Here is a 25000-nt window from a genome sequence, read left to right as displayed (position 1 = left end):
GCTAGAACCTGGGTCAGTTGTAATGTTGTTGTAATGTAAGTCCCAAATGGCACCCTATTCCATATGTAGAGCACTCCTTTTTACCTGGGCCCATAGGGCTCTCGTCAAAGTAGTGCACTAAAAAGGGAATAGGTTGCCATTTGAGACCCAGATGTATTCTGAGAAGCTGGGAAATCATGGAAATCTAAAATAACATGTTGATATGTTAATGTGTAAATATACATGTTTGTGGACATGAAGCAAAACTATATGTTAATGTGTAATGGCCAAATCATAATATTGATATTACAGCTGCACCATCGAGAGCATCCTGACTGGTTGCATCACTGCCTGGTATGGCAACTACTCAGCTCCCGACCGCAAGGCTCGACAGAGTGTAGTGCGTACTGCCCAGTACATCACTGGGACCAAGCTTCCTGCCATCCAGGACCTCTATACCAGGCGGTGTCAGAGGAAGGCCCTAAAAATTGTCAAAGACTCCAGCCACCTCAGTCATAGACAGTAGTTCTCTCTGCTACGCACGGCAAGCGGTACCGGAGTGCCAAGTCTAGGTCCAAGAGGCTTCCAAATAGCTTCTACCCCTAAGTCATAAGATTCCTGAACATCAAATCAAATGGCTACCCAGACTATTTGCATTGTCCCCCCCCACCTCCTCTTTTACTCTGCTGCTAATCTCTGTTTATTATCTATGCATAGTCACTTTAATAACTCTACCTACATGCACATATTACCTCAATTACCTCGACTAACCTTGACTCTGTACCGGTACCCCTTGTATATTGCCTCGCTATTATTATTTTACTGCTGCTCTTTAATGATTTGTTACTTTAATTTCTTATTATCACGACTTCCGCCGAAATTGGTTCCTCTCCTGGTTCAGGCGGCATTTGGAGGTCAGCGACGCCGGTCTTCTAGCCATCATTGATCCATTTTTCATTTCATTCATTTCATTTAAGTCATTTAGCAGACGCTCTTATCCAGAGCGACTTACAAATTGGTGCATTCACCTTATGACATCCAGTGGAACAGTCACTTTACAATAGTGCATCTAAATCTTAAAAGGGGGGTGAGAAGGATTACTTATCCTATCCTAGGTATTCCTTAAAGAGGTGGGGTTTCAGGTGTCTCCGGAAGGTGGTGATTGACTCCGCTGTCCTGGCGTCGTGAGGGAGTTTGTTCCACCATTGGGGGGCCAGAGCAGCGAACAGTTTTGACTGGGCTGAGCGGGAACTGTACTTCCTCAGTGGTAGGGAGGCGAGCAGGCCAGAGGTGGATGAACGCAGTGCCCTTGTTTGGGTGTAGGGCCTTTCATTTTCCATTTGTTTTGTCTTGTCTTCCCACACACCTGGTTTCAATTCCATCATTACATGTTGTGTATTCAACCCTCTGTTCCCCCCATGTCCTTGTCTGGAATTGTTTATTGTAAGTGCTTGTGCACGTTATGTCTGGTGTGCGACGGGTGTTGTACCCATTGTGCACGTTATGTCTGGTGTGCGACGGGTGTTGTACCCATTGTGCACGTTATTTCTGGTGTGCGACGGGTGTTGTACCCATTGTGCACGTTATTTCTGGTGTGCGACGGGTGTTGTGCCCATTGTGCACGTTATTTCTGGTGTGCGACGGGTGTTGTGCCCATTGTGCACGTTATTTCTGGTGTGCGACGGGTGTTGTGCCCATTGTGCACGTTATTTCTGGTGTTATTGTGCGACGGGTGTTGTGCCCATTGTGCACGTTATGTCTGGTGTGTGACGGGTGTTGTGCCCATTGTGCACGTTATGTCTGGTGTGCGACGGGTGTTGTGCCCATTGTGCACGTTATGTCTGGTGTGCGACGGGTGTTGTGCCCATTGTGCACGTTATGTCTGGTGTGCGACGGGTGTTGTGCCCATTGTGCACGTTATGTCTGGTGTGCGACGGGTGTTGTGCCCATTGTGCACGTTATGTCTGGTGTGCGACGGGTGTTGTGCCCATTGTGCACGTTATGTCTGGTGTGCGACGGGTGTTGTGCCCATTGTGCACGTTATGTCTGGTGTGCGACGGGTGTTGTGCCCATTGTGCACGTTATGTCTGGTGTGCGACGGGTGTTGTGCCCATTGTGCACGTTATGTCTGGTGTGCGACGGGTGTTGTGCCCATTGTGCACGTTATGTCTGGTGTGCGACGGGTGTTGTGCCCATTGTGCACGTTATGTCTGGTGTGCGACGGGTGTTGTGCCCATTGTGCACGTTATGTCTGGTGTGCGACGGTGTTGTGCCCATTGTGCACGTTATGTCTGGTGTGCGACGGTGTTGTGCCCATTGTGCACGTTATGTCTGGTGTGCGACGGGTGTTGTGCCCCACGTTATTGTGCGACGGGTGTTGTGCCCATTGTGCACGTTATGTCTGGTGTGCGACGGGTGTTGTGCCCATTGTGCACGTTATGTCTGGTGTGCGACGGGTGTTGTGCCCATTGTGCACGTTATGTCTGGTGTGCGACGGGTGTTGTGCCCATTGTGCACGTTATGTCTGGTGTGCGACGGGTGTTGTGCCCATTGTGCACGTTATGTCTGGTGTGCGACGGGTGTTGTGCCCATTGTGCACGTTATGTCTGGTGTGCGACGGGTGCCCATTGTGCCCATTGTGCACGTTGTGCCCATGCACGTTATGTCTGGTGTGCGACGGGTGTTGTGCCCATTGTGCACGTTATGTCTGGTGTGCGACGGGTGTTGTGCCCATTGTGCACGTTATGTCTGGTGTGCGACGGGTGTTGTGCCCATTGTGCACGTTATGTCTGGTGTGCGACGGGTGTTGTGCCCATTGTGCACGTTATGTCTGGTGTGCGACGGGTGTTGTGCCCATTGTGCACGTTATGTCTGGTGTGCGACGGGTGTTGTGCCCATTGTGCACGTTATGTCTGGTGTGCGACGGGTGTTGTGCCCATTGTGCACGTTATGTCTGGTGTGCGACGGGTGTTGTGCCCATTGTGCACGTTATGTCTGGTGTGCGACGGTGTTGTGCCCATTGTGCACGTTATGTCTGGTGTGCGACGGGTGTTGTGCCCATTGTGCACGTTATGTCTGGTGTGCGACGGGTGTTGTGCCCATTGTGCACGTTATGTCTGGTGTGCGACGGGTGTTGTGCCCATTGTGCACGTTATGTCTGGTGTGCGACGGGTGTTGTGCCCATTGTGCACGTTATGTCTGGTGTGCGACGGGTGTTGTGCCCATTGTGCACGTTATGTCTGGTGTGCGACGGGTGTTGTGCCCATTGTGCACGTTATGTCTGGTGTGCGACGGGTGTTGTGCCCATTGTGCACGTTATGTCTGGTGTGCGACGGGTGTTGTGCCCATTGTGCACGTTATGTCTGGTGTGCGACGGGTGTTGTGCCCATTGTGCACGTTATGTCTGGTGTGCGACGGGTGTTGTGCCCATTGTGCACGTTATGTCTGGTGTGCGACGGGTGTTGTGCCCATTGTGCACGTTATGTCTGGTGTGCGACGGGTGTTGTACCCATTGTGCACGTTATGTCTGGTGTGCGACGGGTGTTGTGCCCATTGTGCACGTTATGTCTGGTGTGCGACGGGTGTTGTACCCATTGTGCACGTTATGTCTGGTGTGCGACGGGTGTTGTGCCCATTGTGCACGTTATGTCTGGTGTGCGACGGGTGTTGTACCCATTGTGCACGTTATGTCTGGTGTGCGACGGGTGTTGTGCCCATTGTGCACGTTATGTCTGGTGTGCGACGGGTGTTGTGCCCATTGTGCACGTTATGTCTGGTGTGCGACGGGTGTTGTGCCCATTGTGCACGTTATGTCTGGTGTGCGACGGGTGTTGTACCCATTGTGCACGTTATGTCTGGTGTGCGACGGGTGTTGTACCCATTGTGCACGTTATGTCTGGTGTGCGACGGGTGTTGTACCCATTGTGCACGTTATGTCTGGTGTGCGACGGGTGTTGTGCCCATTGTGCACGTTATGTCTGGTGTGCGACGGGTGTTGTACCCATTGTGCACGTTATGTCTGGTGTGCGACGGGTGTTGTACCCATTGTGCACGTTATGTCTGGTGTGCGACGGGTGTTGTGCCCATTGTGCACGTTATGTCTGGTGTGCGACGGGTGTTGTACCCATTGTGCACGTTATGTCTGGTGTGCGACGGGTGTTGTACCCATTGTGCACGTTATGTCTGGTGTGCGACGGGTGTTGTGCCCATTGTGCACGTTATGTCTGGTGTGCGACGGGTGTTGTACCCATTGTGCACGTTATGTCTGGTGTGCGACGGGTGTTGTACCCATTGTGCACGTTATGTCTGGTGTGCGACGGGTGTTGTACCCATTGTGCACGTTATGTCTGGTGTGCGACGGGTGTTGTACCCATTGTGCACGTTATGTCTGGTGTGCGACATTGTGCACGGTGTGGTGTGCCCATTGTGCACGTTATGTCTGGTGTGCGACGGGTGTTGTACCCATTGTGCACGTTATGTCTGGTGTGCGACGGGTGTTGTACCCATTGTGCACGTTATGTCTGGTGTGCGACGGGTGTTGTACCCATTGTGCACGTTATGTCTGGTGTGCGACGGGTGTTGTACCCATTGTGCACGTTATGTCTGGTGTGCGACGGGTGTTGTACCCATTGTGCACGTTATGTCTGGTGTGCGACGGGTGTTGTACCCATTGTGCACGTTATGTCTGGTGTGCGACGGGTGTTGTACCCATTGTGCACGTTATGTCTGGTGTGCGACGGGTGTTGTACCCATTGTGCACGTTATGTCTGGTGTGCGACGGGTGTTGTACCCATTGTGCACGTTATGTCTGGTGTGCGACGGGTGTTGTACCCATTGTGCACGTTATGTCTGGTGTGCGACGGGTGTTGTACCCATTGTGCACGTTATGTCTGGTGTGCGACGGGTGTTGTACCCATTGTGCACGTTATGTCTGGTGTGCGACGGGTGTTGTACCCATTGTGCACGTTATGTCTGGTGTGCGACGGGTGTTGTACCCTTGTGCACGTTATGTCTGGTGTGCGACGGGTGTTGTACCCATTGTGCACGTTATGTCTGGTGTGCGACGGGTGTTGTACCCATTGTGCACGTTATGTCTGGTGTGTGACGGGTGTTGTACCCATTGTGCACGTTATGTCTGGTGTGTGACGGGTGTTGTACCCATTGTGCACGTTATGTCTGGTGTGCGACGGGTGTTGTACCCATTGTGCACGTTATGTCTGGTGTGTGATGGGTGTTGTACCCATTGTGCACGTTATGTCTGGTGTGTGATGGGTGTTGTACCCATTGTGCACGTTATGTCTGGTGTGGGACGGGTGTTGTACCCATTGTGCACGTTATGTCTGGTGTGTGACGGGTGTTGTACCCATTGTGCACGTTATGTCTGGTGTGGGACGGGTGTTGTACCCATTGTGCACGTTATGTCTCTGATGGGTGTTGTACCCATTGTGCACGTTATGTCTGGTGTGGGATGGGTGTTGTACCCATTGTGCACGTTATGTCTGGTGTGGGACGGGTGTTGTACCCATTGTGCACGTTATGTCTGGTGTGGGACGGGTGTTGTACCCATTGTGCACGTTATGTCTGGTTGTGTGCACGGGTTTGTACCCATTGGTTATGTCTGGTGTGGGACGGGTGTTGTACCCATTGTGCACGTTATGTCTGGTGTGGGACGGGTGTTGTACCCATTGTGCACGTTATGTCTGGTGTGGGACGGGTGTTGTACCCATTGTGCACGTTATGTCTGGTGTGTGACGGGTGTTGTACCCATTGTGCACGTTATGTCTGGTGTGGGACGGGTGTTGTACCCATTGTGCACGTTATGTCTGGTGTGTGATGGGTGTTGTACCCATTGTGCACGTTATGTCTGGTGTGGGACGGGTGTTGTACCCATTGTGCACGTTATGTCTGGTGTGGGACGGGTGTTGTACCCATTGTGCACGTTATGTCTGGTGTGGGACGGGTGTTGTACCCATTGTGCACGTTATGTCTGGTGTGGGACGGGTGTTGTACCCATTGTGCACGTTATGTCTGGTGTGGGACGGGTGTTGTACCCATTGTGCACGTTATGTCTGGTGTGTGACGGGTGTTGTACCCATTGTGCACGTTATGTCTGGTGTGGGACGGGTGTTGTACCCATTGTGCACGTTATGTCTGGTGTGCGACGGGTGTTGTACCCATTGTGCACGTTATGTCTGGTGTGGGACGGGTGTTGTACCCATTGTGCACGTTATGTCTGGTGTGGGACGGGTGTTGTACCCATTGTATTGATTGTTTTGTTTACGGTGATTTTTATTATTAAACTGCGCCGTTGTAACACAGTTTTTGTTCTCCTGCGCCTGACTTCTCTACCGCCAGTATGCACTCATTACACTTATAGATATAAAAAACATGTTTTACATTTCTATATTAGTGTATCATTTATTTTATTTGTTATTTTTTGTCCATCTAAAAAGAAATGTATATCTATATTTTTTTGTTTAGGTATTTTTTCCTAAAACTGCATTGTTGGTTAAGGGCTTGTAAGTAAGGATTTCACTGTAAGGTCTGTTGTATTTGGCGCATGTGGCAAATACAATTTGACTTAACTTGATAGCTGCATGTTATCTTAATTTCCCTCGAGGGACTAGTGTTTTGTGAGACAAACAATACCATCCTCCATACATTTTAACCAATGTAAGTTGTTGACAGAATATTCCTCCTCTCACACAGGGGGACCCCAGAGGGGGAAGTAGAGGAGAGGCATCATTTATATGTACATTATGCAAGACCTCCCTTCCTCAGACTTCCAACTACAGTATCACAGGGGAACGAATGGCTTAGCTGCTGTTTTTAAAAACCTTGTTTGTCTGAACTGTATTTAGATACTTTGACTACTGTACGTCCCATATATCACGCTAGTCCCTATGTTGTGGGAATATGGTGCCATTTGGGACACAACCGTTGTGTAAACAACATGAGAAGCCTGGGAAGTCTCCAGTCTAGTGTTCTCCATCCATACCCTGGGTCTGACCCTAACCTTGGGATTCTCCATACCCAATTTAACTGTATTTATTTATTTAACCGTGTTAATTTACCTTTCTGGGGGAAACAACTTCCCATATGGACTATTGTTACAGTGTTACTGATCCCTAAATCTAACCTGTTGTTACAGAACTCAGGTAACTGTTCCAAAATTCCCAGGCTCTGGAGCCAGGCCAGGGATTGATGAGAGGCAGAGAGCAGCTTCACTAACAAAGAGCAGCTTCACTAACAGAGAGCAGCTTTACTAACAAAGAGCAGCTTCACTAACAGAGAGCAGCTTCACTAACAGAGAGCAGCTTCACTAATAAGGAGCAGCTTCACTAACAAAGAGCAGCTTCACTAACAAGGAGCAGCTTAACTAACAGAGAGCAGCTTCACTAACAGAGAGCAGCTTCACTAACAAAGAGCAGCTTCATTAACAGAGAGCAGCTTCACTAACAAAGAGCAGCTTCACTAACAGAGAGCAGCTTCACTAACAAAGAGCAGCTTCACTAACAAGGAGCAGCTTAACTAACAGAGAGCAGCTTCACTAACAGAGAGCAGCTTCACTAACAAAGAGCAGCTTCACTAACAAGGAGCAGCTTCACTAACAAGGAGCAGCTTAACTAACAGAGAGCAGCTTCACTAACAGAGAGCAGCTTCACTAACAGAGAGCAGCTTCACTAAGAAAGAGCAGCTTCACTAACAAAGAGCAGCTTCAGTAACAATGAGCAGCTTAACTAACAGAGAGCAGCTTCACTAACAGAGAGCAGCTTCACTAACAGAGAGCAGCTTCACTAAGAAAGAGCAGCTTCACTAACAGAGAGCAGCTTCACGAACAGAGTGCAGCTTCACTAACAAAGAGCAGCTTCACTAACAGAGAGCAGCTTCACTAACAGAGAGCAGCTTCGCGTACAGAGAGCAGCTTCACGTACAGAGAGCAGCTTCACATACAGAGAGCAGCTTCACGTACAGAGAGCAGCTTCACTAACAGAGAGCAGCTTCACTAACAGAGTGCAGCTTCACTAACAGAGTGCAGCTTCACTAACAGAGAGCAGCTTCACTAACAGAGAGCAGCTTCACTAATGAGGCTGACGAAGGTATTAGGTATTTTATTTGGATCTATTAGCTCTCACTATTAGCTGTTGCAAAAGCAGCAGCTACTCTTCCTGGGGTCCACACAAAACATGAAACATTACATAATACAGAACATTAATAGACAAGAACAGCTCAAGGACAGAACTACATACATTTGTTTTTGTAAAGGAACAATACAGTACATTCACACAAAATATCTAGGTCAAATAGGGGAGAGGCGTTGTGCTGAGAGGTGTTGCTTTATCTGTTTTTTGAAACCAGGTTTGCTGTTTATTTGAGCAATATGAGATGGAACGGAGTTCCATGCAATAATGGCTTTATATAATACTGTACGCTTTCTTGAATTTGTTCTGGATTTGGGGACTGTGAAAAGACCCCTGGTGGCATGTCTTGTGGGGTAAGTGTGTGTGTCAGAGCTGTGTGTAAGTTGACTATGCAAACAATATGGGATTTTCAACACATGAATGTTTCATATAAAAATAAGAAGTGATACAGTCAGTCTCTCCTCAACTCTTAGCCAAGAGAGACTAGCTGCATAGTATTTATATCAGCCCTCTGATTACAATGAAGGTCCATGTTTTGTTATCCACTGACCTGGATGTTCTCACCCACCTACTATACAACCCTGCCTCTCCCATAGAGATAACCTCAGACCAATCATCTCTGCTAAGACTGATGAAGAGCCTACCTGTAGCAATGACTTATCAACCATTAGTCATTTGCACACAACACTGTTAAGACTGTTAAAACAAGCTACTCTGGATCATGGACCTGTAGTACATACCATCAGCTGGGTCGAGGATCTCCACAGTGGCTGTGTCAGGGAACTCCAGGGCAGCCATGACAGGTTCTGACAGAACAATCTGGAAGGTCTCAGACTGCTCGTACACTCCATCCTGCAGGATCCTCACCCTCCATGTGGCTGTGGTCTGACCTGGGTTAAACTGGACCTGCTTCTGGGCTTTACCACGGAAGTCCTTATCCTTCTCCGCCGTACCATCTCTGGTGCTGATGCCTGGGCAAGGAGGGAGGAGAGGAGAGAGGGGGCATAGAGGAAGAGGAAATGATTACATGTACTGTACATGAAACATTTGTTCTTACAATGTGGCATTCAACAAGATAAGATCAGAAGGCAGCATCCAGATATAAGAACCGGTCAATAACAGAGCCCAGTCAGAGATGGGTCAGAGAAGCAGTCAGTGTTAGATGAAGTTGTGATGTGTCAGCTAGCAGATGGCCCTGACGTGGACCAGGAGGAGGGGGTGGTAATCAGGACGTCACTCTCGATCTGGCCCCTAGTGGTCTGACTGAACACAGAGGACACTGTAATACATATTCCTAGGCCAGCAGCATACCACCCTGCATACCAGTGCTGGGTTGCTTCTGAAACTATGCAGGCTTGGTCCTGGTCAGTTCCTGGATGGGAGACCAGATGCTGCTGGAAGTGGTGTTGGAGGGCCAGTAGGAGGCACTCTTTCCTCTGGTCTAAAAAAAAAATATCCCAATGCCCCAGGGCACTGCCCTGTGTAGGGTGCTGTCTTTCGGATGGGATGTTAAACGGGTGTCCTGACTCTCTGAGGTCATTAAAGATCCCATGACACTTATCGTAAGAGTAGGGGTGTTGACCCCGGTGTCCTGGCTAAAAATTCCCAATCTGGCCCTCAAACCATCAGTCACCTAATACTCCCCAGATTACAATTGGCTCATTCATCCCCTGTAACTATTCCCCAGGTCGTTGCTGTAAATGAGAACATGTTCTCAGTCAACTTACTTAATAAATAAATAAAATCTTACCAAGGTCAATTACCTACCATGCCACATTGGGAGATTGTTTTGCTTCCTTTCAAGCTACATTATCTTGACACAATTAAGCTATATTGTGGGTAAAGCAGAATCAACTTAAAAAAGGTTGTCTATGCAGGTAGTGTAGAAGTATTGGTAGATCGACATTGTTGTTACTGCCCAGCCTACTGAGTCTAGCCTGCCCAGCCTACTGAGTCTAGCCTGCCCAGCCTACTGAGTCTAGCCTGCCCAGCCTGCTGAGTTTAGCCTGCCCAGCTTGCTGAGTCTAGCCTGCCCAGCCTACTGAGTCTAGCCTGCCCAGCCTACTGAGTCTAGCCTGCCCAGCTTGCTGAGTCTAGCCTGCCCAGCTTGCTGAGTCTAGCCTGCCCAGCCTACTGAGTCTAGCCTGCCCAGCCTACTGAGTCTAGCCTGCCCAGCTTGCTGAGTCTAGCCTGCCCAGCTTGCTGAGTCTAGCCTGCCCAGCCTACTGAGTCTAGCCTGCCCAGCCTACTGAGTCTAGCCTGCCCAGCTTGCTGAGTCTAGCCTGCCCAGCCTACTGAGTCTAGCCTGCCCAGCTTGCTGAGTCTAGCCTGCCCAGCCTACTGAGTCTAGCCTGCCCAGCCTACTGAGTCTAGCCTGCCCAGCCTACTGAGTCTAGCCTGCCCAGCTTGCTGAGTCTAGCCTGCCCAGCCTACTGAGTCTAGCCTGCCCAGCCTACTGAGTCTAGCCTGCCCAGCCTACTGAGTCTAGCCTGCCCAGCCTACTGAGTCTAGCCTGCCCAGCCTACTGAGTCTAGCCTGCCCAGCTTACTGGTGGTAGTTTGTGCTGTTTGATCAGACCTGCTGTCACTGAGGGTTGGTGATGATGGCAGGACTCCTGCTGTTCAGCTAGCTACACACCCGGCTAGTTACACAACCAGCTAGCTACACAACCAGCTTGCTACACAACCAGCTAACTTCACTGGCTGGCTCGCTCTGAGATAGACCAACACAAATATTAATTAATTAATTAATTAATAATAATAATAACAACAAACAAACACATGAATTAAGAAGCTAGATAAAGATAAAAGAGCAAGAGAGAGAGAGAGAGAGAAAGAGAGAAGATAACACTAAAGAGCTTCAACGGTGCACGGATGGAGGAGGAAATGTATGAGTTGGGGGAATTGGACCAAAATTACCATTTCATTCTTTGAAGTGAGCTTTGATATGCCTACACCAAGAAGGGAAATGGGCCCTGTACGTGTTCATGGGGCGGCTACAGTTCTTGCTGACATGTGTTCATAGATCACATGGATGAGCTCAACAGAGCCGAAATATATATCACCTGTCTTCAAAGAGCAGGCAGAGAAGCGGCTCCCTAACTCTGTCTAAATCCCAAATGAGACCCTATCCCCTACATAATGCACTACTTTTTACCAGAGCCCTATTTGGGTTCTGGTTAAAAGTAGTGCACTATATAGGGAATAGGATGCTATTTGGGACGCAAGCTCTGTCTCTCTCACAGTAGAAGGAGGACTACAGCTCCCTGATCCCGGAAGCAGCTCTGAGGCCTAGCAGCAGGCCTGGGTTTAAATACTATTACATTTTTGCTTTAGCCTATATAGCAGCAGGCTAGCTCTACATAACTGCTATACTAGCACCTCCCCTGGTGCACACAACTTTACCGAATGCCTCACAACGTCCAATAAAGAACCAGGCAACCAGTTGAAAGTAGTGCGCTATATAGGGAATAGGGTGCCATTTCAGATGTATTCCAGATCAGGGCTGGCTCTGGCAGGCCAGCAAGCAGGGCTGGAATGGAGCAGATATCCTCTGTCTCCTCACTGTGTGAAGCACTGGCCTGAGATCAGTCAGCATGTCATCTCAGTACCAAGGCAGATGGGTAGTGGGTCTGTCAGACTGATCTGATGCCTGTGAGTCTGGTTCATCTGAAGGCTTGGCTTTCTCTTTCCATCTCCCTTCATCCTTTGAGGTTTGAGATCCATTAAACACATTGAGGAGCAGAAAGGACTGCCAGTGTGCGGTGTGTGCTTCTAGAGGTTTTCTGTGTCCCTAATGACACCATATTCCTTCTATAGTGGCCTACCATAGGTCTCTGGTTAAAAGTAGTGCACTACCTAGGGAATAGTGTGCCGTTTGGGATGTAGACCCACATTTCTCCTGTTCTAACCTCCTATAAGCACACAGCTGGAGAGCCAAAACATTTCACTGATGCAATGATGTTCGTTTGAGAAATACATCAATGTACTCTCAAATATTAATATCTTCAATATGTTTTAAAAACAGCTTCAGAAGTTTCCACGATATGGAATTGAGTTATTTATCGTCGTAATCAGAAATGCTAATCAGTCAACCCATTAGAAGAGGGATAGAACCCTCTTCGTTGTGTTCTTCAAGAACAGTTCCTTAACTTGAATTATCTCTTGAAGAGGGCAGATCCTTGAGATAGTCTAATGGTCATATTATCTGCATATTATCTGCATACTCCCCTGAGAGAGAGCGAGATAATTAGCTAGCAGAGACACAGGGCTGCTTCCCAATTGATACCCTATTTCCTATTTAGTTGTAACGGCTTTCTTGTGGAGAAGGAGAGTCGGACCAAAATGCAGCGTGATGATGATTCATGATATTTTAATGAAGGAAAAAACTATACATGAAGAAACTACAAAATAAATGAAATGTGAAAACCGAAACAGCCCTATCTGGTGCAGACTGGCAGATCTGGAAGAGTCTGGATGACTGGCAGATCTGGAAGAGTCTGGATGACTGGCAGATCTGGAAGAGTCTGGATGACTGGCAGATCTGGAAGAGTCTGGATGACTGGCAGATCTGGAAGAGTCTGGATGACTGGCAGATCTGGAAGAGTCTGGATGACTGGCAGATCTGGAAGAGTCTGGATGACTGGCAGATCTGGAAGAGTCTGGATGACTGGTAGATCTGGAAGTCTGCACCAGATAGGGCTGTTTCGGTTTTCACATTTCATTTATTTTGTAGTTTCTTCATGTATAGTTTGTATAGTTTTTTCCGGAGTCTCCCGCCTGTTCAGTGCTGCCAGAGCCTTCATCCTCTACAGCGCTGCTGGAGTCTCCTGCCTGTTCAGCGCAGCCAGAGCTGCCAGCCTGCATGGAGCAGCTAGAGGTTCCAGCCTGCATGGAGCAGCCAGAGCTGCCAGCCTGCATGGAGCAGCCAGAGCTGCCAGCCTGCAAGGAGCAGCCAGAGCTGCCAGCCTGCAAGGAGCAGCCTGAGCTGCCAGCCTGTATGGTGCAGCCAGAGCTGCCAGCCTGCAAGGAGCAGCCTGAGCTGCCAGCCTGCATGGAGCAGCCAGAGCTGTCAGTCTGCATGGAGCAGCCTGAGCGGTCAGTCTGCATGGAGCAGCCAGAGCTGCCAGTCTGCACGGAGCTGTCAGTCTACAAGGAGCTGCCAGTCTGCAAGGAGCCGCCAGAGCTGCCAGTCTGCAAGAAGCCGCCAGAGCTGTCAGTCTACATGGAGCAGCCAGAGCCGCCAGTCAGCATGGAGCAGCCAGATCCGTCAGTCTGCCAGGATCCGCCAGTCAGCCAGACTCTTCCAGATCTGCCAGTCAGCCAGACTCTTCCAGATCTGCCAGTCAGCCAGGATCTTCCAGATCCGCCAGTCAGCCAGGATCTGCCAGAACCACCAGCTAGCCAGGATCTGCCAGAGCCTACTACCTGCCTGAGCTTCCTCTCAGTACTGGGCTTCCTCTCAGTACTGCGCTTCCTCTCAGTACTGGGCTTCCTCTCAGTACTGGGCTTCCCCTCAGTGCCGAGCTTCCCCTCAGTCCAGTGGAGTCCTTGGTGAGGGTTATTAGGCCAAGGTTGGCGGCGAGGGTCGCCAATCAAAGGACGCGTTACAGGGGGACTAAGACTTGGTTGGAGTGGGGTCCACGTCCCGAGCCGGAGCCGCCACCGTGGACAGACGCCCACCCGGACCCTCCCCTATGGGTTTAGGTGTGCGGCCGGGAGTCCGCACCTTGGGGGGGGGGGGGGTTCTGTCACACCTTGGTCTTAGTATTTTGTGTTTTCTTTATTTATTTGGTCAGGCCAGGGTGTGACATGGGTTTATTTTGTGGTGTGTTTTTGTATTGGGGTTTTAGTAGGTATTGGGATTGTGGCTGAGTAGGGTTGTCTAGGAAAGTCTATGGTTGCCTGAGGTGGTTCTTAATCAGAGGCAGGTGATTATCGTTGTCTCTGATTGGGAACCATATTTAGGCAGCCATATTCTTTGAGTGTTTCGTGGGTGATTGCTCCTGTCTCTGTGTTTGTTGTCACAAGATAGGCTGTATAGGTTTTCACGTTCCGTTTGTTGTTTTGTAGATTTAAGTTATTTCATGTATCGTTCATTTTCCATTAAAGAACATGAGTAACCACCACGCTGCATTTTGGTCCGCTTCTCCTTCTACAGACGAACGCCGTTACATTAGTGCTGTACTTTAGTCCAGAGCCCTGTGGCCAACAATGGGCCCTGGTCAAAAGTAGTGCACTATATAGAGAATATTTCAGGCCATTTGGGATGCACACAGGAACAACACACCACAGCCTCAACGCTAGCAAATACACAGTGAGACACAGCTAGGGACAACTGAATACACCCGACCCATCTGATCTGACCTCAGACTTCAGCTATTCAAACTAGCACAGCTTTATTGACATCCCGAACGTATTAGGATTCTGGACAAAAACAATGAAAACAATACCAGTGGTGCCAGTAGTCAGTCATAAAACCTTTGTTATAAACCCTGTGTATAAAATTAGTGTTATAAAACTAAGGTTTACTGTTGTTATAAACCCTGTGTATAAACTTTGTGTTATAAAACTAAGGTTTACTGTTGTTACAAACCCTGTGTATAAACGTTGTGTTGTAAAATTAAGGTTTACTGTTGTTTTAAACCCTGTGTATAAAATTTGTGTTATAAAACTAAGGTTTACTGTTGTTATAAACCCTGTGTATATACGTTGTGTTATAAAACTAAGGTTTACTGTTGTTATAAACCCTGTGTATATACGTTGTGTTATAAAACTAAGGTTTACTGTTGTTACAAACCCTGTGTATAAACGTTGTGTTATAAAACTAAGGTTTACTGTTGTTATAAACCCTGTGTATATACGTTGTGTTATAAAACTAAGGTTTACTGTTGTTACAAACCCTGTGTATAAACGTTGTGTTATAAAACTAAGGTTTACTGTTGTTACAAACCCTGTGTATAAACGTTGTGTGTTTACTTCAGTCCAGGACAGTAACATTTAAGGAATGTTCACAGAGAGAGGGGTCTAACTCGGCGACAGCGGGCGTCTTTCTGACGACCACCAACTCTGCGTAACCTCTCCCATGAGCCCTTGCTGTCCCCAGGAGGGTTGGCTAAAAGGGTAAATCCTGCCCTGAGAAGAGGGGTCAGGGAAGAAAGGTTGTGACCTCTATGACCCTAAGGTTGTCTGTCCCTCCCCTGCTCTGTCTGAGTCAAGAGATTGACCCCCCGCTATTTTTGGTGTGCATCCCAAATGGCACTCTTCTATTTGTTCTCCAAGGCTATGTCCCAAATGGCACTCTTCTATTTGTTCTCCAAGGCTATGTCCCAAATGGCACTCTTCTATTTGTTCTCCAAGGCTATATCGCAAATGGCACTCTTCTATTTGTTCCCAAGGCTATGTCCCAAATGGCACTCTTTTTGTTCTCCAAGGCTATGTCCCAAATGGCACTCTTCTATTTGTTCTCCAAGGCTATGTCGCAAATGGCATTTGTTCTCCCAAATGGCACTCTTCTATTTGTTCTCCAAGGCTATGTCCCAAATGGCACTCTTCTATTTGTTCTCCAAAGCTATGTCCCAAATGGCACTCTTCTATTTGTTCTCCAAGGCTATGTCCCAAATGGCACTCTTCTATTTGTTCTCCAAGGCTATGTCCCAAATGGCACTCTTCTATTTGTTCTCCAAAGCTATGTCCCAAATGGCACTCTTCTATTTGTTCTCCAAGGCTATGTCCCAAATGGCACTCTTCTATTTGTTCTCCAAGGCTATGTTCCAAATGGCATATAGAGTGCGCTACTTTTGTCAGGACATCCATTAACATCCCTTTCCTTTAGAAAATGTGTGAATTGGACCAGGAGTGACAGTTGGCTAACTCAGCCATCTGCTACATGAACATGAAAGGCTGAAAAGCTGTGGAGCTTCCCTGGAGGGATAGAGCCAAGGATGTCATGATGATGTCTATGGATGTCCTGACTCTGATGGGAATAGACTGCCATTTGGGAATGTGTATAAGGATGTGTATAATAAGGTAGTTTGACTCACTAACGAAGGATGTCTCTCCCAGGTATCCTCGTCGTTTGAGGACCACCTCCAGGTACTTGGCCTCCTCGTCCACCACATAGTACTCCTTCTCCAGGGAGACCCAGGCCCAGTTCAGCCTGAACACCTGGTTCTTCAGCCTGTTGCCTCCTAAACACACACACATAGAATCAGTAGTCTCAGAAAGGATCACTTGATAATGTGTCTTATGTGCCACTTAGCAGACAATGAATGACAGAACAGTGAGTACAGGAACCCCCCCACACACACACACATTTGGAAAACTTTATTAGAATCCACAGATTACATTATATCAGGTGCTAGTGTTGTTCTGTGCAGATGTTTGTGTTTGTAAACAACAACAGTCAACAACAACAAAAATGAAGATCGGCATGAGAGAGAATTCATTCAGCAAAGACAACGGTAGCGTATGAGTTTCATTATTTGCACTTCAAAAACATTTATAACGGAAAAGCTGTTTGTTTTCAGGACATGTTCCTATCTCAATATCTTGTCATTAGAATAATTATCTGGCGGTTTTATGGGTGCCTGTAGGACAGCTAGGCTGCCCGCCTATATTCGTTGGGAGGCATCAGTATCAGTACAAACACACGCTCATGCATGCGCCCACACACAACCTCCCTGCCAGTATATTCAGTGGGAGGTATCAGTGCAGAAGAAGGTCTAATCGGCTTCATTGTAATTAAGAGATAAAGGTTAGTCTGTCTGTGTGTGTGTGTGTGTGTGTGTGTGTGTGTGTGTGTGTGTGTGTGTGTGTGTGTGTGTGTGTGTGTGTGTGTGTGTGTGTGTGTGTGTGTGTGTGTGTGTGTGTGTGTGTGTGTGTCAGGGCTGTTTTATCAGTCCTGTTTGAAGTGGAATTCAAAGCTCTGTATTCCTGGAGGACAGCACCGCCTGTTACCGTATCGACCACAGAGAGAGCGACACCACACACAGATATCAAACACATACAAAATGACAAGTCATAGCACGTAGGCGCTTACACACACACACACACACACACACACACACACACACACACACACACACACACACACACACACACACACACACACACACACACACACACACACACACACACACACACACACACACACACACGAGCATGAACGTGCATGCATTCAAGCACACACATACACACACACACATACTATTGCCATTAACAGCAGGGTTATAACAGTGGCTCCAAGCCCCTCAGCCTAAACAGAAGAGTGTGAAATGAGGGATGACGGGAATGGAGTGAATGAAGGGAGAAAATGGAGAGGAGGGAGATGGAGGAATTCAGGGAGAGGAAGGATGAAGAGAGAAAATAAAACAGAGGGGTGAAGATGGAGACAGACCCAGGTGTTTCTACACTACAGCTGGCAGATGTGAGGTGGGAGGAATGAAAGAATGAAAGAGAGACCACAAGGAGGGTCTCAACCTGAGTCCCGAATGGCACCCTATCCCCTATATTCCTCAAATTCTCATTTGGACATCGAAGCCAGTTCCACTGCTTTTTTTCTATTCTTCCCCTCTAATCAGTGACTGAATTAGGCCTGGGACACCAGGTGGGTGGAATTCATTATTAGGTCGAACAGAAAACCAGCAGTAGTCCCTATGGGCCCTGATCAAAATAAGTGCACTATATAGGGAATAAGGTGCATTTGGTACACATACTGAGGGTACTGTTCTGGGTTTACAGACAGCTGAGTCTGTTTGGGGTTGGCACCACTACTGAGGCCAACCCCTCTCTCTCTCTCTCTCTCTCTCTCTCTCTCTCTCTCTCTCTCTCTCTCTCTCTCTCTCTCTCTCTCTCTCTCTCTCTCTCTCTCTCTCTCTCTCTCTCTCTCTCTCTCTCTCTCTCTCTGCCTCCATTCTGCCCTCCCCCCACTGAGCCTACCCTCCCTCTCTCTCTCCTCTCCACTCCTCCATTCTGCCCTCCCCCACTCCCACTAAGCCTACCGTCTCTCTCGCGCTCTCTCTCTCACGCTCTCTGCCTCCATTCTGCCCTCCCCCCACTGAGCCTACCCTCTCTCTCTCTCTCTCTCTCTCTCTCTCTCTCTCTCTCTCTCTCTCTCTCTCTCTCTCTCTCTCTCTCTGCCTCCATTCTGCCCTCCCCCACTGAGCCTACCCTCCCTCCCTCTCTCCTCTCCACTCCTCCATTCTGCCCTCCCACCAACTCCCACTAAGCCTTCTCTCTCTCTCTCTCTCTCTCTCTCTCTCTCTCTCTCTCTCTGCCTCCATTCTGCCCTCCCCCACTGAGCCTACCCTCTCTCTCTCTCCTCTCCGCTCCTCCATTCTGCCCTCCCCCCACTCCCACTAAGCCTACCCTCTCTCTCTCTCTCTCGCTCTCTCTCTCTCACGCTCTCTGCCTCCATTCTGCCCTCCCCCCACTAAGCCTACTCTCTCTCTCTCTCTCTCTTACTCTCTCCTCTCTCTCTCTCTCTCTCTCTCTCTCTCTCTCTCTCTCTCTCTCTCTCTCTCTCTCTCTCTCTCTCTCTCTCTCTGCCTCCATTCTGCCCTCCCCCCACTGAGCCTACCCTCCCTCTCTCTCTCCTCTCCACTCCTCCATTCTGCCCTCCCCCCACTCCCACTAAGCCTACCGTCTCTCTCGCGCTCTCTCTCTCACGCTCTCTGCCTCCATTCTGCCCTCCCCCACTGAGCCTACCCTCTCTCTCTCTCTCTCTCTCTCTCTCTCTCTCTCTCTCTCTCTCTCTCTCTCTCTCTCTCTCTCTCTCTCTCTGCCTCCATTCTGCCCTCCCCCCACTGAGCCTACCCTCCCTCCCTCTCTCCTCTCCACTCCTCCATTCTGCCCTCCCACCAACTCCCACTAAGCCTTCTCTCTCTCTCAATTCAATTCAATTCAATTCAAGGGCTTTATTGGCATGGGAAACATGTGTTAACATTGCCAAAGCAAGTGAGGTAGACAACATACAAAGTGAATATATAAAGTGAAAAACAACAAAAATTAACAGTAAACATTACACATACAACAGTTTCAAAACAGTAAAGACATTACAAATGTCATATTATATATATATATATATATATATATATATATATATACATATATATATATACACACATACACATATATACACAATGTACAAATAATTAAAGGACACAAGATCAAATAAATAAGCATAAATATGGGTTGTATTTACAATGGTGTTTGTTCTTCACTGGTTGCCCTTTTCTCGTGGCAACAGGTCACAAATCTTGCTGCTGTGATGGCACACTGTGGAATTTCACCCAGTAGGTATGGGAGTTTTTCAAAATTGGATATGTTTTCGAATTCTTTGTGGATCTGTGTGATCTGGGGGAAATATGTCTCTCTAATATGGTCATACATTGGGCAGGAGGTTAGGAAGTGCAGCTCAGTTTCCACCTCATTTTGTGGGCAGTGAGCACATAGCCTGTCTTCTCTTGAGAGCCATGTCTGCCTACGGCGGCCTTTCTCAATAGCAAGGCTATGCTCACTGAGTCTGTACATAGTCAAAGCTTTCCTTAATTTTGGGTCAGTCACAGTGGTCAGGTATTCTGCCACTGTGTACTCTCTGTGTAGGGCCAAATAGCATTCTAGTTTGCTCTGTTTTTTTGTTAATTCTTTCCAATGTGTTAAGTAATTATCTTTTTGTTTTCTCATGATTTGGTTGGGTCTAATTGTGCTGTTGTCCTGGGGCTCTGTAGGGTGTGTTTGTGTTTGTGAACAGAGCCCCAGGACCAGTTTGCTTAGGGGACTCTTCTCCAGGTTCATCTCTCTGTTTGTGATGGCTTTGTTATGGAAGGTTTGTGAATCGCTTCCTTTTAGGTGGTTGTAGAATTTAATGGCTCTTTTCTGGATTTTTATAATTAGTGGGTATCGGCCTAATTCTGCTCTGCATGCATTATTTGGTGTTTTACGTTGTACACGGAGGATATTTTTGCAGAATTCTGCGTGCAGAGTCTCAATTTGGTGTTTGTCCCATTTTGTGAAGTCTTGGTTGGTGAGCGGACCCCAGACCTCACAACCATAAAGGGCAATGGGCTCTATGACTGATTCAAGTATTTTTAGCCAAATCCTAATTGGTATGTTGAAATGTATGTTTCTTTTGATGGCATAGAATGCCCTTCTTGCCTTGTCTCTCAGATCGTTCACACCTTTGTGGAAGTTACCTGTGGCGCTGATGTTTAGGCCAAGGTATGTATAGTTTTTGTGTGCTCTAGGGCAACAGTGTCGAGATGGAATTTGTATTTGTGGTCCTGGTGACTCGACCTTTTTGGAACACCATTATTTTGGTCTTACTGAGATTTACTGTCAGGGCCCAGGTCTGACAGAATCTGTGCATAAGATCTAGGTGCTGCTGTAGGCCCTCCTTGGTTGGTGACAGAAGCACCAGATCATCAGCAAACAGCAGACATTTGACTTCGGATTCTAGCAGGGGAGGCCGGGTGCTGCAGACTTTTCTAGTGCCCGCGCCAGTTCGTTGATATATATGTTGAAGAGGGTGGGGCTTAAGCTGCATCCCTGTCTAACCCCACGACCCTGTGTGAAGAAATGTGTGTGTTTTTTGCCAATTTTAACCGCACACTTGTTGTTTGTGTACATGGATTTTATAATGTCATATGTTTTACCCCAACACCACTTTCCATCAGTTTGTATAGCAGACCCTCATGCCAAATTGAGTCGAAGGCTTTTTGAAATCAACAAAGCATGAGAAGACTTTGCCTTTGTTTTGGTTTGTTTGGTTGTCAATTAAGGTGTGCAGGGTGAATACATGGTCTGTTGTACGGTAATTTGGTAAAAAGCCAATTTGACATTTGCTCAGTACATTGTTTTCATTGAGGAAATGTACGAGTCTGCTGTTAATAATAATGCAGAGGATTTTCCCAAGGTTACTGTTGACACATATTCCACGGTAGTTATTGGGGTCAAATTTGTCTCCACTTTTGTGGATTGGGGTGATCAGTCCTTGGTTCCAAATATTGGGGAAGATGCCAGAGCTAAGTATGATGTTAAAGAGTTTTAGTATAGCCAGTTGGAATTTGTTGTCTGTATATTTGATCATTTCATTGAGGATACCATCGACACCACAGGCCTTTTTGGGTTGGAGGGTTTTTATTTTGTCCTGTAACTCATTCAATGTAATTGGAGAATCCAGTGGGTTCTGGTAGTCTTTAATAGTTGATTCTAAGATCTGTAGTTGATCATGTATATGTTTTTGCTCTTTGTTCTTTGTTATAGAACCAAAAGATTGGAGAAGTGGTTTACCCATACATCTCCATTTTGGATAGATAATTCTTCGTGTTGTTGTTTGTTTAGTGTTTTCCAATTTTCCCAGAAGTGGTTAGAGTCTATGGATTCTTCAATTGCATTGAGCTGATTTCTGACATGCTGTTCCTTCTTTTTCCGTAGTGTGTTTCTGTATTGTTTTAGTGATTCACCATAGTGAAGGCGTAGACTCAGGTTTTCCGGGTCTCTATGTTTTTGGTTGGACAGGTTTCTCAATTTCTTTCTTAGATTTTTGCATTCCTCATCAAACCATTTGTCATTATTGTTAATTTTCTTCGGTTTTCTATTTGAGATTTTTAGATTTGATAGGGAAGCTGAGAGGTCAAATATACTGTTAAGATTTTCTACTGCCAAGTTTACACCTTCACTATTACAGTGGAACGTTTTACCCAGGAAATTGTCTAAAAGGGATTGAATTTGTTGTTGCCTAATTGTTTTTTGGTAGGTTTCCAAACTGCATTCCTTCCACCTATAGCATTTCTTAATGTTACTCAGTTCCTTTGGCTTTGATGCCTCGTGGTTGAGTATTGCTCTGTTTAAGTAGACTGTGATTTTGCTGTGGTCTGATAGGGGTGTTAGTGGACTGACTGTGAACGCTCTGAGAGATTCTGGGTTGAGGTCAGTGATAAAGTAGTCTACAGTACTACTGCCAAGAGATGAGCTATAGGTGTACCTACCATAGGAGTCCCCTCGAAGCCTACCGTTGACTATGTACATACCCAGCGTGCGACAGAGCTGCAGGAGTTGTGACCCGTTTTTGTTGGTTATGTTGTCATAGTTGTGCCTAGGGGGGCATATGTAGGAGGGGATGCTGTCACCTCCAGGCAGATGTTTGTCCCCCTGTGTGCTGAGGGTGTCAGGTTCTTGTCCGGTTCTGGCATTTAGGTCGCCACAGACTAGTACATGTCCCTGGGCCTGGAAATGATTGATTTCGCCCTCCAGGATGGAGAAGCTGTCTTCATTAAAATATGGGGATTCTAGTGGGGGGGATATAGGTAGCACACAGGAGGACATTTTTCTATGTTAGGATAATTTCCTTTTGAATTTCTAGCCAAATGTAGAATGTTCCTGTTTTGATTAATTTAATGGAGTGAGTTAGGTCTGCTCTATACCAAATTAGCATACCCCCTGAGTCCCTTCCCTGTTTCACACCTGGTAGTTTGGTGGATGGGACTACCAGCTCTCTGTAACCTAGAGGGCAACCAGTGGGTCCGTCTCCTCTATACCAGGTTTCTTGCAGGATGACAATGTCTGTGTTACCGATTTCTTTGGTGAAGTCCGGGTTTCTGCTCTTTAGGCCAAAGGCAGATGACCTCAGACCTTGGATATTCCAGGATGATATAGTGAAGGCTTTTGTTCCATAGAATGTCCAATGTTGTTGGTCGTGTGGTTTGGCCTCAGGCCAGTAAGTGTGAGCAGAGCCTGCTGAGCATCTGGTACATGCTATTGGCTTGGGCGAGTGTGAGAGTGGGGTTGGGACTGTTTGCCCGCTCACTACCTGGGCGTATGTGTGGCTTCCATGTTGAGGCCCTCTTTGCGGGGGTGGGGTGCATGGGGTGGGCAGGAGTGGCATAGGTCTGATCTGAGGGGCCTAAATGGGGTGTGGGCATGGTTGACGTGGGGGGTGTTGATTGGTTGGGGTGGGGGTGTGGATGTGTCTGGGTGTACTGTGGTCTGGATGTAATTCCTCTTGGCGTGGGTCCTCTATGTGTAGGTCCAGGGGGTCCTGCAGGTCTGGGAGGGTGTCTCGCTGGTCTGGGTGGAGAGTCTATTGATCTGTTGCTCCTGTGTGAAGTGTTGGGGATACGTTTGAGAGCGATGTCCTTTAGGGTCCTGGCAAAGGTGGGCACTGCTGCCTTGTAGAGGTGGACCTGGTCATAGAGGCTGTTCAAGTCCAGGGTGGAGTGGTGGGCCAGGAAAACATTTGGTTTTGAGGCACAGTCACGGGAAATACTTGCGTTTACCCGCTGTATTGTGGCAGGGGTGGAAGTCTTTTCGTGGTAGCAGGGTGGAGATAACCACTTGTGCGTTGGGGAAAGTAGAAGAAGCCTTTTCAATCACTCCCTTCAGTGCTGTTGCCACCCTTTCCTGCTGTGCTCTCAGGTCGTTTGTGCCTGTGTGTATTATTATGTGGCTGGGTGAACCTAGTTGGTCCTCGGACAGAAGGTCGAGGGCACGCTGGGTGTTTGGACACCAGAGTTTAGACACACTATGTTTGGGAAAAAGTTTTTTTCTTCTATATATTTCCCATTTGAGTCCATAAGTAGTACAATCTGTGTCTTGTGTTTGTCCTCAGTGGGTGTGGGGGGTTGTCAGAAGGGCTATCAGGGTGGCTGACAGGGGGGGTGCTCGGAGGGGGTGAGAGCCGCTGGGCTTGTGGTTCTTCATTTGTCTGTTCTGCTGTGGTGTCGACTCTATGGTCAGGGTCTGGTGTGGACTGTTCTGCTGTGGTGTCGAAACTTTTGTCAGGTGCTGGGGTGGGCTGTTCTGCTGGCTTCTCTGTGGGGGTGGCCACCTCTCTAGTGGGTTGTTCTCTGTCACACGCCGTCCCCCTCAACCTCTCCTCCGTCCCCCTCAACCTCTCCTCCGTCCCCCTCACCCTCTCCTCCATCCCCCTCAACCTCTCCTCCACCAGCAGTCCGATCCTCTCCTCTAATGCTCTGTTCTTCTCCTGATTCTGCTCTTTCTCCTGTTGAAGTTGTCTCACCACAGTCCAGAGTGCAGATATGTCTCTGTCCACCTCCAGCTCTCCGGGTCTGGTTAAGGGGTGTTGTTGTGCTGGACTGTTGTCTGGGTCTGTGCTGACTGAAGTGTAATCACCTGCTGTTCCAGCTCCACCTGTCTTACCTCCAGCTGGGTGAATTTGTCCTTCATTTCAATGAGGGAGTGGTAGTCCGTGCTGGGAGGTTGACTCTCCGCTGGGGGTTGCTCGTCTGTGGTGTTACATAATGAAGAGCTCTGGTTTGACCCGCTCGGGGTGGGGGTATCTTTATCAAGGGAGAGCTTCTCCTGTTGGGCTAATTCTTTGATTAGGTGAAAGTCCAGCTGAAGCTGTTTGTGGTTACTTTGTACGATCACTGTTCCGGACTTATAGATATTTATATTACATGACTCAGAGTCCTCGTTATCAAGTATTCTGAGTTTCCACCCCTCGGTAATCCCCGCTCTCGTAACAGAGGGTAGTGTGCTAATATAGCACTGTGCCATGCCCGGGATGGTTTGTGTGGAAGATAAGGTTGCTGATGTTCCCATTTTTGTAATAGTCAGCAAAAAGTGTCTCTTGATTTTCCATAAGGAGCTTCATTTTGTAATCTTTTCTTGACTTTTCATTCTTTACATGCACAGGGTACTGTATTTTAATTGCCTCTGAACAGCGGAGGGAGCTTCTAAGGCCTCTCCATTTGGTTGGGGTAGACTGTGTGACTCTCCTGCCATTGTTGGGCTAATGGGCTTTGACACCTCTCACTTGACACGTCAGTGCTAGTTGAAGCTGTATCAAGCTTGGCAGAATTATGTTAGAATTCAGTCCTTATAAAGTAATGTTGTGTATTTTTCTTCTTGGCTTTTGGA

At 47.8% G+C, this 25000-nt stretch overlaps 1 protein-coding gene across 1 annotated transcript in view; it reads right to left on the bottom strand.

Moving 5' to 3' along the window:
• The window catches only part of LOC118397381 (FRAS1-related extracellular matrix protein 2-like), a 157345-nt gene that overhangs the window by 73798 nt on the left and 58547 nt on the right, over positions 1 to 25000 (bottom strand). Inside the window, exons 5-6 of the mRNA XM_052468759.1 lie at positions 16162 to 16308; positions 8861 to 9091 (exon numbers count right to left, since the gene is read on the bottom strand). Coding sequence (XP_052324719.1) covers positions 8861 to 9091; positions 16162 to 16308 — 378 coding nt within the window. The remainder of the gene's footprint in view (positions 1 to 8860; positions 9092 to 16161; positions 16309 to 25000) is intronic.

This window comes from Oncorhynchus keta, chromosome 18, assembly GCF_023373465.1.
Source record: "Oncorhynchus keta strain PuntledgeMale-10-30-2019 chromosome 18, Oket_V2, whole genome shotgun sequence".
In the NCBI taxonomy this organism is placed as follows: Eukaryota; Metazoa; Chordata; class Actinopteri; order Salmoniformes; family Salmonidae; genus Oncorhynchus; species Oncorhynchus keta.
This window is presented reverse-complemented; position numbering and strand designations above follow the sequence as displayed.